The sequence below is a fragment of the Nomascus leucogenys genome, chromosome 13 (genome assembly GCF_006542625.1).
Source record: "Nomascus leucogenys isolate Asia chromosome 13, Asia_NLE_v1, whole genome shotgun sequence".
Classification (NCBI taxonomy): domain Eukaryota; kingdom Metazoa; phylum Chordata; class Mammalia; order Primates; family Hylobatidae; genus Nomascus; species Nomascus leucogenys.
The window spans coordinates 36318878-36332378 of NC_044393.1; the positions used below are offsets into that span (position 1 = coordinate 36318878).

A 13501-nucleotide genomic window follows, 5' to 3' on the forward strand; every position below is an offset into this window, starting at 1 on the left:
TTTGGGGTGGAGAGTTCTGTAGATGTCTATTAGGTCCACTTTGTGCAGAGCTGAGTTCAATTCTTGGATATCCTTGTTAACTTTCTGTCTCGTTGATCTGTCTAATGTTGACAGTGGGGTGTTAAAATCTCCCATTATTATTGTGTGGGAGTTTAAGTCCCTTTGTAGGTCACTCAGGACTTGCTTTATGAATCTGGGTGCTCCTGTGTTGGGTGCATATATATTCAGAATAGTTAGCTCTTCTTGTTGAATTGATCCCTTTACCATTATGTAATGGCCTTCTTTGTCTCTTTTGATCTTTGTTGGTTTAAAGTCTATTTTATCAGAGACTAGGATTGCAACCCCTGCCTTTTTTTGTTTTCCATTTGCTTGGTAGATCTTCCTCCATCCCTGTATTTTGAGCCTGTGTGTGTCTCTGCACGTGAGATGGGTTTCCTGAATACAGCACACTGATGGGTCCTGACTCCTTATCCAGTTTGCCAGTCTGTGTCTTTTAATTGGAGCATTTAGCCCATTTACATTTAAAGTTAATATTGTTATATGTGAATCTGATCCTGTCATTATGATGTTAGTTGGTTATTTTGCTCGTCAGTTGATGCAGTTTCTTCCTAGCTTCGGTGGTCTTTACAATTTGGCATAATTCCCCAATCTTATTTAAAACTGTTATGTGAGGACCATGGCTCATATTCCACAGCTTTCCTTCTCTCAAGGAGCTGGGACTGGTTATTGTGATAAATGAAGGAAAAGAAAAGAAAGTGGGTTTCTGTTTATTGTATGAAATTGATGTAACTTTGTATTTCTGATTATAAATGGTAGCCAGAGGGAGGACACAAAAACGTCAAATTCCAAGCCCCATAATATATTATGGCCTGAATAGTGTTGGAACTTGTTTATTTATGGAATGTCAGAAAGAAAATAGGGCCATCGAGGCCGGGCGCAGTGGCTCATGCTTGTAAGCCCAGCACTTTGGGAGGCCGAGGCGGGCGGATCACAAGGTCAGGAGATCGAGACCATGGTGAAACCCCGTCTCTACTAAAAATACAAAAAATTAGCTGGGTGTGGTGGCGGGCGCCTGTAGTCCCAGCTACTCAGAGAGGCTGAGGCAGGAGAATGGCATGAACCCGGGAGGCGGAGCTTGCAGTGAGCCGAGATTGTGCCACTGCACTCCAGCCTGGGTGACAGAGCCAGACTCCGTCTCAAAAAAAAAAAAAAAGAAAATAGGGCCATCAAAAAAGCAAACAGTGGAAATCTATTTTCTAGGCCCCTGTGAGTCTGGCTCTAAAAACAGTGCAAGGGGTTGGGGTTTGGTGGGACTAGGAAAGCAGATGCTCGTCATTTACCTTCCTGTGTTTGTCATGAGAATTGTCTGTACTGGGATTGTCACCTTGGTCAGTAATTGTTTCGTTTATAGTACCATTGTCTCTCCAAAGAGGGCTGAGTTCCCTAAAAAAAAGGCAATGCACCACAACGTCTGGCTAGTAGCACGTATATTTTTTTTTTTTTATTATACTTTAGGTTTTAGGGTACATGTGCACAATGTGCAGGTTTGTTACATATGTATCCATGTGCCACGTTGATTTCCTGCACCCATTAACTCGTCATTTAGCATTAGGTATATCTCCTAATGCTGTCCCTCCCCCCTCCCCCAACCCCACAACAGTCCCCGGAGTGTGATGTTCCCCTTCCTGTGTCCATGAGTTCTCATTGTTCAATTCCCACCTATGAGTGAGAACATGCGGTGTTTGGTTTTTTGTCTTTGCGATAGTTTACTGAGAATGATGTTTTCCAGTTTCATCCATGTCCCTACAAAGGATATGAACTCATCCTTTTTTATGGCTGCATAGTATTCCATGGTGTATATGTGCCACATTTTCTTAATCCAGTCTATCGTTGTTGGACATTTGGGTTGGTAGCACGTATATTGTAGGTGATAGTAAGGACACAATTCTCGTTTTAATCAATTTGGAGGTATGCATTTTTTCATGGGCTAATATCCCTGAAATCATGATGCGTCTTATGGTCAGTGACTTAAAAAGCATTATGTCATAGTTAAATTGACAGTGTTTTTCCTAAATAATATACAGAATAATACCTTTTTCAGCCAATGTTATTTTAGAGTTGATGAAATATGTTATATTTTTATATTCTTGGTATGAAGACTATTAACTGTATAATAAAATTATTTAAGTTCTGATAGCGTATCGTCAGATGATGTTCAGTGTAGCAAAACGTGAGGCACAATTTTTTGTAAAAAGGACAATGTCTTGCAGTCAGTACACACTGAGTACATAAGTGTTGACCGAATGAAGAGCACAGAATGGGGCTGCCCACCTGGAGGCAGAGCCATGAATCGGTACTGAGGCAAACAAGGAGAGCTTTGTGTGGGTGGAGGTGCAGGGAGGGAGCGCCAGGCTTCATGGAGGCGTGCGAGGGTCTCCAGGGTCAAATGGAGGGAACCTCAGAACTGGTGTGAAGCTTAGAAGGGGCTGCAGGAGGCTGTGCTAAAGCCTCAGTGTATTGCTATGGGACTGGCAACTAAACAAGAAAACTAAAGGGGTGAGGTACTTTTCCTTAAGTGAAAAAAGTTTCCTTAACTTCTTTAAAATGTAAACTCTGTTTTCAGCTTAACTCTTGAAATGAGAAGCCTGAATCCGTGGTGGTTTCATGACCTGCATAATCACACTACCTGTTTTTCTGTCACAGATTGCCTTCTCTCAGCACAGCAATTTTATGGACCTGGTACAGTTCTTCGTGACTTTCTTCAGGTAATTTTGCTTATACAGACTCTCTCTGTTCTTTTGATTTAGGCCCTAGATCCATTAATAGAGTATCAGCTCCTAAAAGATAAAAGAGTAATCCTGTGTTTCCACCACAGATTAAATTTATTTCATATGTGTTCCTGAAAAGTTAGATGTCAGTTACAGTAATATAAACTCAATCTAGCATGACAAAGTGAAAACATTTGGTTTGTATGTTCTGGCTTCCAGCGGGGGGCTTTGCATGTATCCTGTATTAATTTTGCATATATCCTATAGATAATTTGGCTCTTCATATGGGGAGAATTTGGGACTAAAACAACATTTAATTAATAATGGTTACTGATGTGAGCGACATATATGCTTATTCTTGTTCAAGAGATGATTCTGGTGATTATCCAAAGTTTTAAAGCTGAAAGTGATTTTTTAGTGCCCTGGGATTTTCTTTTATTTCCATAGTTTTTTTCTTAGTTTAATTTTATCTTTATGAAAATACTGTATACAAATAATTGAAAAAGACAAAAAAAGTGCTGCAGTTTTTAAAACAGAAAGCAGCAATAGCCTGCCTTGCACCTTCCCCACCCCACGTCCCCCAATTTAAATTGTTTTAATTATTTTTTACTTCTCTGTGTTTACACTTGGTTTTTCAGTTAAGTTCTTTTTTGATGTCCTACTGTAGAAGATGAGGATATACTGTGTTACATGGCCTCCCCTAGCATCTCCCCTCACACCACAAAAGCATACAAAAGCCCCTTCTCTTTCACTTAATACCATTGTATCACAATGCTTGGCTAAATCAGTGATCCCTATCTATGTTATGGCCATAAAACTCTTATTCACAGCTGCATTGAACAGTGATTACACTACCACATTTTTTGGGTAGAAGGATCATTCTTTGCTTATCCTAAATGTAGTATTTGCCATGTTTTGGCTTTTTAATTGTTTGATTTTTCTATGTGCCTGCCCCTGATTTATCACTATACTCTTGCTGATGTACCTTTAGAACAGTAAAAAATAAAATAAAGTATCATTATACTGTGACAGAACTGAGAAATCTCACAATGGTCACACACAGGAAGGTGCTCTCTTGGTTTGAATTTCTCTTGGAGTTGCCCACCCTAGAACCCTCCCACCTCCTGCCCCCAAGTGCACTTGTTCCTGGGGCCTGCTGCACAACTGTCGTTTGGAAACTTCCTTTGCCTTCCTCCTATATTGAAGTCTCTGTTTCCCAGATCCCATGTCTTCATCTTCCTATCCATTCCCTCTTTTCACTGGAGCACATTCTCCAGATTTGTGAGAAAAGATGCCTGGGAGATAACTTTTCTGTGAGCTCTCCTGACTAAAAATATCTTTATTTTATCCTACAATTTGATTGAATTTCTGGGGGCAGGTGCTATGGCTCACACCTGTATTTCTGGCACTTTGGGAGGCCGAAGTGGGTGGGTCACTTGAGCTCAGGAGTTCGAGACCAGCCTGGACAACATGGCAAAACCTTGTCTCTACAAAAAATACAAAAATTAGCTGGGTGAGGTGGCACAAGCCTGTAGTCCCAGCTAATCAGGAGGCTGAGGCAGGAGAATGGCTTGAGCCTAGGAGGCAGAGGTTGCAGTGAGCGGAGAATGCACCACTGCACTCCATCCTGGGTGACAGAGTGAGACCCTGTCTCAAAAAAAAAAAAAAAGTCTGACTACAGAATTCTAGGTTCAAAATCATTTTCCATTAGAATTTAGAAGACATTATACTATTTTTTCTAGTGTCCAATATAATATTGAGAAGGCTAGTGCTGTCATAATTCCCACTCTTTGTATGGAATCCATTTTCTCTCTTAAAAAGAAAAGTATATTTAAGTGTAATATAAAGTTACAGAAACATTTGCAAATCCCATGTATGTAGCTCAGTGAATTATCACAAATTGAACACTTCTAGACTATTGGTAATATTATCTCTTGTTCACCCAGAACATTTCAGGCTTCTTATTTCTTCTGTGTCAGTTTTGGCAAGTTGTATGTAGTTTTCTTCTAATGATCCCATTCCATCTGTTCCATTCTCTTGTTCACTCAGAACAAGAGTTAATATTACCAATACTCTAGAAGTTCCTCTTGTGTTTCCCCATCTCACAACCCCCTGCCTCTTCCCCAAAGGTACCATTTACCTGACTTCTCAAACCATACATTGCATTTGCTATTTTTGAAATGCATATAAATTATTTCTTTTTTTTTTGAAACTTAGTCTCTCTCTGTCGCCCAGGCTAGAGTGCAGTGTTGTGATCTTGGCTCACTGCAACCTCTGCCTCCCGGGTCCAAGCAATCCTCCTGCCTCAGCCTCCCAAGTAGCTGGGATTACAGGCACGTGCCACCACGCATGGCTAATTTTTGTATTTTTAGGAGAGATGGGGTTTCACCATGTTAGCCAGGCTGGTCTCAAACTCCTGACCTCAAGTGATCCGCCCGCCTCTGCCTCCCAAAGTGCTGGGATTACAGGCATGAACCACTGCGCTCAGTCAAAATGTATATAAATTAAATCACAACATAAATTTTAAGATGATTTGGTTGATGAAGAAAATATTGAAAACTTGTGGGATGCAGTTAAAGTTGTACTTAGAAGTTATAGCTTTAAATCTGTGGTTTTCAACCTTAGCTGCACCTAGAATCACTTGTGGAGCTTTTGATGTCCAAGCCACTTTTCAGACCATTTGACTCAGAACCTCTAGGGGTGCACCCCAAACATTTGAAAACTCTCCAGGTGATTCCAATGTGCAGCTAAGGTTGAAAATCACTGCTTTAAAAGCACATATTAGAAAAGAAAAAACATTTCTCTCAGTAACTCAGAAAAAGAACTGCTAATTAAACATAAAGAAGTAGAAGAAAGAAAAATATAAATAAGAGCAAAAATTAATGATCTAAGGGAAGAAGTACAGTAGAGAGGATCTTAAAAACTGTGAATTGGATCTTTGAAAAGAGTAAGAATATTATTGGCAAACCCCTGGCAAGATTAACCAAGGAAAAAAGAGAGAAGGTATATAGTATATGTAGCCAATATCAGAAATAAAAAGGGGGCATTCCTCCAAATCCTGCAGACTTTTTTTCCTCCAGAAGGGTATTTGATGAACAACTTTATGTGAATGAATTTGAAAATGAAACAGATAGAATGGGACCATTAAAAGAAAAATATGCAGCTTGCCAAAACTGACACAGAAGAAGAAGCCTGAATAGTTCTTTACCCATTTTTAGAACAATACTAATTTAAGTTTTGCCATAGTGAAAACTCTAGGCCCCAGGTGACTTCATTGGTAACATAACCTTTTTTAGGCCGGGTGCGGTGGCTCATGCCTGTAATCCCAGCACTTTGGGAGGCCAAGGTGGGCGGATCATGAGGTCAGGAGATTGAGACCATCCTGGCTAACAGTGAAACCCCATCTCTACTAAAAATACAAAAAATTAGCCGGGCGTGGTGGTGGGCACCTGTAATCCCAGCTACTCAGGAGGCTGAGGCAGGAGAATGGCGTGAACCTGGGAGGCAGAGCTTGCAGTGAGCCGAGATCGCACCACTGCACTCCAGCCGGGGCGACAGTGCAAGACTCCGTCTCAAAAAAAAAAAAAAAGGAGAATACTGTGATCATCTTAATCAATGGAGGAGATAAAGCATTTGATAAAATTTAATACCCATTCATTTTTTAAAAAACTTATTAGAAAACTAGAAAGAGAAACTTCTTGAACACTAATAATGGAACAACATAAAAAGTCAACAGCAAACCACTTTCTTAATGGTAGAATGTTAGAAGTTTGAGTTTGGGAACAAGACAGAGATCCACTTTCCACAGTTTCAGTTACTCAGGGTCAACCGTGGTCCAAAATCATTAAGTGGAAAATTCCAGAAATAAACAATTTATAAGTTTTAAATTGTACTCCATTCTGAGTAGTGTCATGAAATGTTATGCCATCCCGCTTCGTCCCACCTGGGATAGGAATCATCCCTTGGTCCAGTGTATCCACGCCCCTATGCTGCCCGCCCGCTAGTGTCTTGGTTATCAGATCTAAAAATCATAGTATATGTAGGGTTCAGTACTATCCATGATTTCAGGCATCCACTGGGAGGCTGGGAATGTAACCCCACAGATTAAGCAGCACACTATATTGCCAAATCCAAAGGATACTTTTTGGTTCTCCTCTTCTTGACTTCTCAGTGGTATCAACCAACCAACTGACTGCTTCATGAGCGAGACTCTTCCAGCCATCTGTGACCCATGCTGCCTTACCGCTGCTTCTTAGCCTCCCTAGTGTGCAACCTTTTCTATTCAGCCTCTCACTGTTGATTTTTTCCCAGACCTTGACCCTGGCCATCTTCTCACTCTGTGTTCTCTGACTGGACTCTGCCTTCCCCATCTGCAGCACGATGTGCCCAGAAGTGACCAATTCCATCCTTCCTCACCAGTGTTCCCCACCTCACTAACTGGCAACATGGCTCTGCCGGTTCCAAGCCACTTCTCTTGCTTTCACTCAGCAGGCACTCCCTTACCAGGCCCCAGAGCTACGGCCGTCAGTGCACTCTCCACCTCCACTCCCCACCCCACCAACCCTAGCATCAGTCTCGCCTGGACCTTTTCAGTTGACTTTGGCCCCTCCAGAATCCACAAAAAGTCCAGAGAAGACCTTTAAAGATCGTGTGTCTAGCCCCTTACCTTCCTGTTGTATCTAAAATAAAATTCAGCGTCCTGGGTGAACTGGCCTCCGCTTCTCCACATTCAGCTTGCACTCTTCTCTTCCACATTCTCCTACCAGGGCCATCTCCTGTGTCCTCAAAAGCACAAGCTCTTTCCCTACACTGAGCATTTGTACATGCTTATCCCATTTTCTGGAACACTCTTCTCACTACCCTTCATTCTGTATAGTTTCATACCTTGCTTGATTTTTCCAGACAACAACAAATTCTCCAATTCTCTGACACCAACTCAGTGTCTCACAGTTCAGTTCCATTCCGACACTACCCATAGTTGGAACAAATCCTGCAAGTTAGGGGCTCAGTCCCACAAGACTGCTCCCACTTCAGACACTAAGCACAAATGGGTCCCCAGGCTACCTCACTGCTACTGGGCCAACTACGAATTCAGGGCTTCTGGTGACTGCTCACTCCAAGATTTGACAATTTGTTAGAACAGCTCACAGAACTCAGGAGAGCACTATACGTAGAATTACAGTTTTATTATACAGGGTACAACTCAGGAACCACCAAATGGAAGACATGAATAGGACAAGGCGTGGGGGTGGGTGAGCACAGCTCTTTCATGGCATCTCTGGACAAGCCTCCTCCCTGCACGTGGATATGTTCATTATCCCGGAAGCTCCCCCAAGCCTCATCATTCTGAGTTTTTTTATTGAGGTTTCATTACATAGGCATGATGGATGAAACCACTTTCTATTGGTGACTGAACTCATCTCCAGCCCCTTTCCCCTTCTTGGAGTTTGGGGGATGGGGCTGAAAGTTCTAACCCTCTAAACACCTAGTTGGGTTTTCTGGTGACCAGCCCGCATCTGAGGCTCTTTAGGCACCTCTCCCCATGAGTCATTCATTAGCACACACAAGACACTCCTGTCCCTCTGAAAATTCTAAGGGCTAAGCTAAATTGTCTCCCCTTGTTCCTTTCTCCCGTAGAACTGTATTATTTTTCATCGTGGTATTCATCACAATTTGAAGAATATATTCATATGTTTACTTGCTTAATATCTAGGTCGGTAGACCAAGCTTCAGGGGAGCAGGGCACTGTCTCTCGTTCACTCCTATACACACACACCTTCAGTATCTAGTACATAATCTAGTAAGATATTTGTGGGAAGTAAACTTAGACTCTTCAGGGTAAGTGCAGAGTGAGGAGGAACCATAGGCACTAACCTCTCAGGGAAAAAAGCTTGTGTCAATGGCTTGCTTTTAAGGGATGTAGGGGCTGTATTCTAGCTCCACTTAGTAGACATCCTTAAATTCTTGGAGCATGTGTATGGAATAAGATGGCCCTGCTGCCAGGTACCAGCCTGGTGAGGACCGGCCACTTCTACTGGACATTCAGTCCCTGGACAACCAAATGACACTATCAGAATAGGTCGGGGAAGTATTTTTCAGGCCCATGGCCTCTTGTGTAGTAAACAAGGACAGATGGCGTTTTCATCGCTTCTCCCTTGTGGGGGTTGAACTTCTGGAAAAGAATCCAGAACTTTGGTTTTTCTAGACGATGTTTACTAACTAGCGATGATAAACTTTTAGCTAAGAATAGAGTTACTTTCATGGCATGGGGAAGAAAATATTTTCCCAGGACAAGTTAACCATGTCTAAAAGAATTTTTTTAGCCTTTTTTTTTTTTTTGAGATAGGGTCTCTGTTGCCCATGCTGGAACACAGTGGTGCAATCATAGCCCACTGCAGCCTCAAACTCCTGAGCTGGTCTCAAGCAGTCCTCCTCACCTCAGTCTCCCAAGTAGAGCTGGGACTGCAGGCATGCACCATCATGCCCAGCTAATATTTTCTTTTCTGTAGAGTTGGGTTCTCACTATATTGCCCAGGCTGGTCTTAAACTTCTGGCCTCAAGCAGTCCTCCCATCTCAGCCTCCCAAGGTGCTGGGATTACCAGCGTGAGCCACTGCTCCCAGCCTGGTCCAAAAGAATTTTAAATGGAGCCTATAAGGAAAAGGGGAAAGGTACCAGATAATCCTAAGCACTCTGAAGAATGGCTCATATAATATATGGAAAAGAGAACAAAAGTCAGGGGGAAATTCGATGATTCAAATGAGAAAATCAATGTAAGGTGAGTTAGAAAAAGTATTTCCAGACTCAGCACACAGAGAAGTAAACTCTAGGTCCTGACACAGTCTGTTGAGACCTCTTTGTGTGCTAATGAGGTGCTTTTCCAGCCTCAGGAAGGAGCCTCTATAAAGAGGGAAATAAGAGACTCTCCCCTGCTTGCTGTTCTGTTGCTTCTTGTAGCTGGAGCAGCAAGTAGAAGGAACTGGGTAACGGGTGTTGTCAACAGATCTGCATTGATTACAGAAGGGCCCTCTCACCCTCCCTGAGGCCTTGAGGGAAGCAGGCACAGACGGTATTACGGGTGGACCCAAGAGAGGCTTCTGAGTGATACCAGGGTCCTCGCCTCTCAGCAGCAGCAGCAGGCTCTTGACCAACTTAGAAGCTGTTCCTGTTGGCTTCATGCTCTTCCTTGTGGATTTGCTGCCTCTTTATGTTTATCTATTAGAATAAAAATAACAAAAATCAGGATTATGCATGGAAGCCAAGAAAGACTGAGAAGGTTATTCTCAGACCTCTTTACTGGTTCTTCCTGTTCTCCTCAACTTCTCATTGTTAGGGTGGCGCCAGGACATTCTCATCTATGTGTATACACTTTCTTGGTGACCGTGGCCAGGTTTATTGCTTGAAATACCGTATATATCCTGATGCCTTCCAAATGCCATGTCCAGCCCAGACCTGGCAGCCAGCCTCCAAGTTAGAATATCTGCCCAGGGCATCCGTGGGCTGTCCAGTAGATATCTTAGGGCTCTGCATGTCTAAAATGGATCTCCAGATATGTCCAGATTCCAAAGTGCTTTTCACACCCATGCTTCCACCGCCCTGGTTTGAGCCACCATCATCTCACCTAAGCTGCTGGTCTCCCTGATAATGCCATTGCACCCCTAGTGGTCTTCTCAGCAAATGTTAAATCACAACACTTCTGTGTAAAAACCTGCACTGGCTCTTTCTCTCCCAGTGCCCTCATAATGCCTGCAGTGCCCCACATGATCTGCCCTTCACCCTCACCCTTCTCTCTGCCTTTATATCTGGCCTTACACACCCCACTCCAAATATGCTGGCCTCCTGAGGCTCCCCAAGCCATCCCAGGCATGGCCTTGCCTTGGGCTTTGCACTGACTACCCCTTTTTCCAGATGCACTTTTGCAGGCATCCATGAGCCACCTCCCATACCTTCTCCAAGTCTTTGCTCATATGTCACCTTCTGAGAAAGAAAGGCCCACCCACTCTGACCATCCTGCTCTGGAGTGCCACTGGTACTCCAGAACCCCTTGCTCTTACCATCTTTTTTTTTTTATTATTATACTTTAGGTTTTAGGGTACATGTGCACAATGTGCAGGTTTGTTACAGATGTATCCATGTGCCATGTTGATTTCCTGCACCCATTAACTCGTCATTTAGCATTAGGTATATCTCCTAATGCTGTCCCTCCCCGCTCCCCCAACCCCACAACAGTCCCCAGAGTGTGATGTTCCCCTTCCTGTGTCCATGAGTTCTCATTGTTCAATTCCCACCTATGAGTGAGAACATGCGGTGTTTGGTTTTTTGTCCTTGCGATAGTTTACTGAGAATGATGTTTTCCAGTTTCATCCATGTCCCTACAAAGGACATGAACTCATCATTTTTTATGGCTGCATAGTATTCCATGGTGTATATGTGCCACATTTTCTTAATCCAGTCTATCGTTGTTGGACATTTGGGTTGGTTCCAACAGAGAATACTATAAACCATCTTTTTATTTCTGTAGCACTTACCTACCTTTTGACATGCTCCGTAATTTGCTTATTTACTTACCGTTTGTCTCCACCTGCTGGAATGTAAATTCCATGGGACAGTAGTCTTTGCTCTGTTTATCAGTGTTTTCCATGAGCCTAGAATAGGACCTGACCCAATTAAAGTATTGATTAAAAAGACAATGTAGGCCAGTCATGTAAGGCCTGTAATCTTTGCCAAGGCAGGCAGATCACTTGAGGTTAGGAGTTTGAAACCAGACTGGCCAACGTGGTGAAACCTCATCTCCACTAAAAATACAAAAATTAGCTGGGTGTGATGGCTCACACCTGTAGTCCAAGCTACTCAGGAAGCTAAAAGAGGAGAATAGAATCACTTGAACCTGGGAGGCAGAGGTTGCAGTGAGCTGAGATCGTGCCACTGCACTCCAGCCTGGGTGACGGAGCAAGACTCTGTCTCAAAAAAAATGACAATGTAGACTGTCAGAGAGAAGAATTGGCAGTGTCCTGATAGCAGAGAGGCCTAGAGATGAAGACTTTACACCAAGTGATGATCCTGGGGGGGCTGGAAGGCAATCCTATCGAATTGCCTTTTGTCAGGGCACCCATTTGAGGGGTCTGCACCCTTGTACCCCTTAGGGAGGCAGTGAGCCTTGAGGAAGCCTTGAGATAAGGGCAGTTCAGTCATCCTAGCATCTTAGAGTCCCTCTCTCCAGCCAGCCCGGGAGGGCTGTGTTGGTGTCAGCACTTGGGTGCACTGAGGTGCCATTCATGAGGCTGACCCCATCCTACAAACGCAGAGCTCAGCCAGCAAGAGAGTACCTTGATGACATTGGCAGAGAGCCTTATGTCTGCGTGTAGCACTCTGGAAAAATACCCTGTAGCTAGCCCCTTTTACAAGTTAATGAGTAAAAATGCAGTTATAGCAGTTATCTATTTTTTTACTTGTTAAGCTTATTCTTCCTTTTAACCGCAAGTCAGCTATTCTCTTTGCCATCACTGTAGCTTTTCAAATCATTCCACACCTGGTTTATACATGAGAGAGCATTGAAATCCTCTGCAACTATTAAGGCCACTGGGAGTTATTTTCTCTTAATATTTTTAAGAAAGTTGTTGGCTTGGGTTTGATCATTTCAAATGTGTTTTATTTTACTTAAAAATATGTGTTTGTAAAAATATTGAATATACACTAATAATTACACACATTTCTTCTGTTTGCCTCTCCCTTATGAAAAGTTGATTGTTACTTTAATAATTAACTTTTTCACCTTCTTAGATTTTACCAGTAAATATTTGCTAACTTGAATAAACAGCATGACTAATATTTCTTATAATTATCTTAGAATTACTTCTCTTATTTGGGATAAGCCACTGTGGGCCATTCTGATAAAAGCCAAGTGGAAGGTCAGGGCTGTCTCTGAGTACCACATGGGAACGATACAGTCTAGAGGCCTGGTTAGGAAGCCTGGCTTACCGAAGTTGTCTCACTCATTGCCTCCTGAACCGGCACATTGTTGTGACAAAGCATCAGAAGGGAGCCCGGAGGTGGCAATTGGGAGCTGTTTTCACTGCCTGGCCTGAGGTGTGGGCAATGATGGAGCTGATTCTGGGGGCTGGGATAATAACTCAGTACTTTCCTTTCTCACAGTTGTTTCCTCTCTTTGCTCCTGGTGGCTGCTGTGGTTTGGAAGATCAAACAAAGTTGTTGGGCCTCCAGACGTAGAGAGGTAAGCTTCAGTGGGTAAAGATTAAAGAATCCCTGGAAGAGCTTTTTCTCTTCCTTTTTCTCTTAAGCAAGTGGCTTTTAGCTATTTAGTGGTAATGGACAGACAGACATCTCCACGGTAGGAATAATGCGGCTCTTTCTGCAGTCCATGGTTCCGCAGCATATGGTCAGTAGACTTAGATGAGTGCTACATAAAGTGTAATTAGTTCTGCACCACAGTGTCTTACTTTCCGAAAAGGAAACTCTGGTATTGACTTAGAAATGCCAGTTTTATCCTTCCGACCAGAATCTGAGTCCTGACTGAGGCCAGAGATCCAAGGGCTTATTAGCACAGCGCAGCCACCATGTGATTAGGCACCGCCTTCACAAGAACTTTTCATGGGAGAGGGAAATCAGACATTTAAGCATCTCAAAAATTTTTCATTATTCAAGGAAAGATAAATGTGTGTGTAGTTAAGTTTTTAACTTGAGTTTTATTTTTTAATAAGTCTCGACTTGTTTCCA

General features: G+C 42.9%; 1 protein-coding gene across 3 annotated transcripts in view; it reads left to right on the forward strand.

Annotated features, from left to right (window-relative positions):
• Window positions 1-13501, forward strand: part of ATRN (attractin) — a 180362-nt gene that overhangs the window by 152076 nt on the left and 14785 nt on the right. For 2 of the 3 annotated variants that reach the window (XM_030825442.1, XM_030825443.1), the window contains 2 exons: window positions 2704-2765; window positions 12920-12998. In XM_030825442.1, coding sequence (XP_030681302.1) covers window positions 2704-2765; window positions 12920-12998 — 141 coding nt within the window. Of the gene's footprint in view, window positions 1-2703; window positions 2766-5393; window positions 5435-12919; window positions 12999-13501 lie in introns of those variants that run through there. The other variant, XM_030825444.1, reaches the window with a different exon arrangement.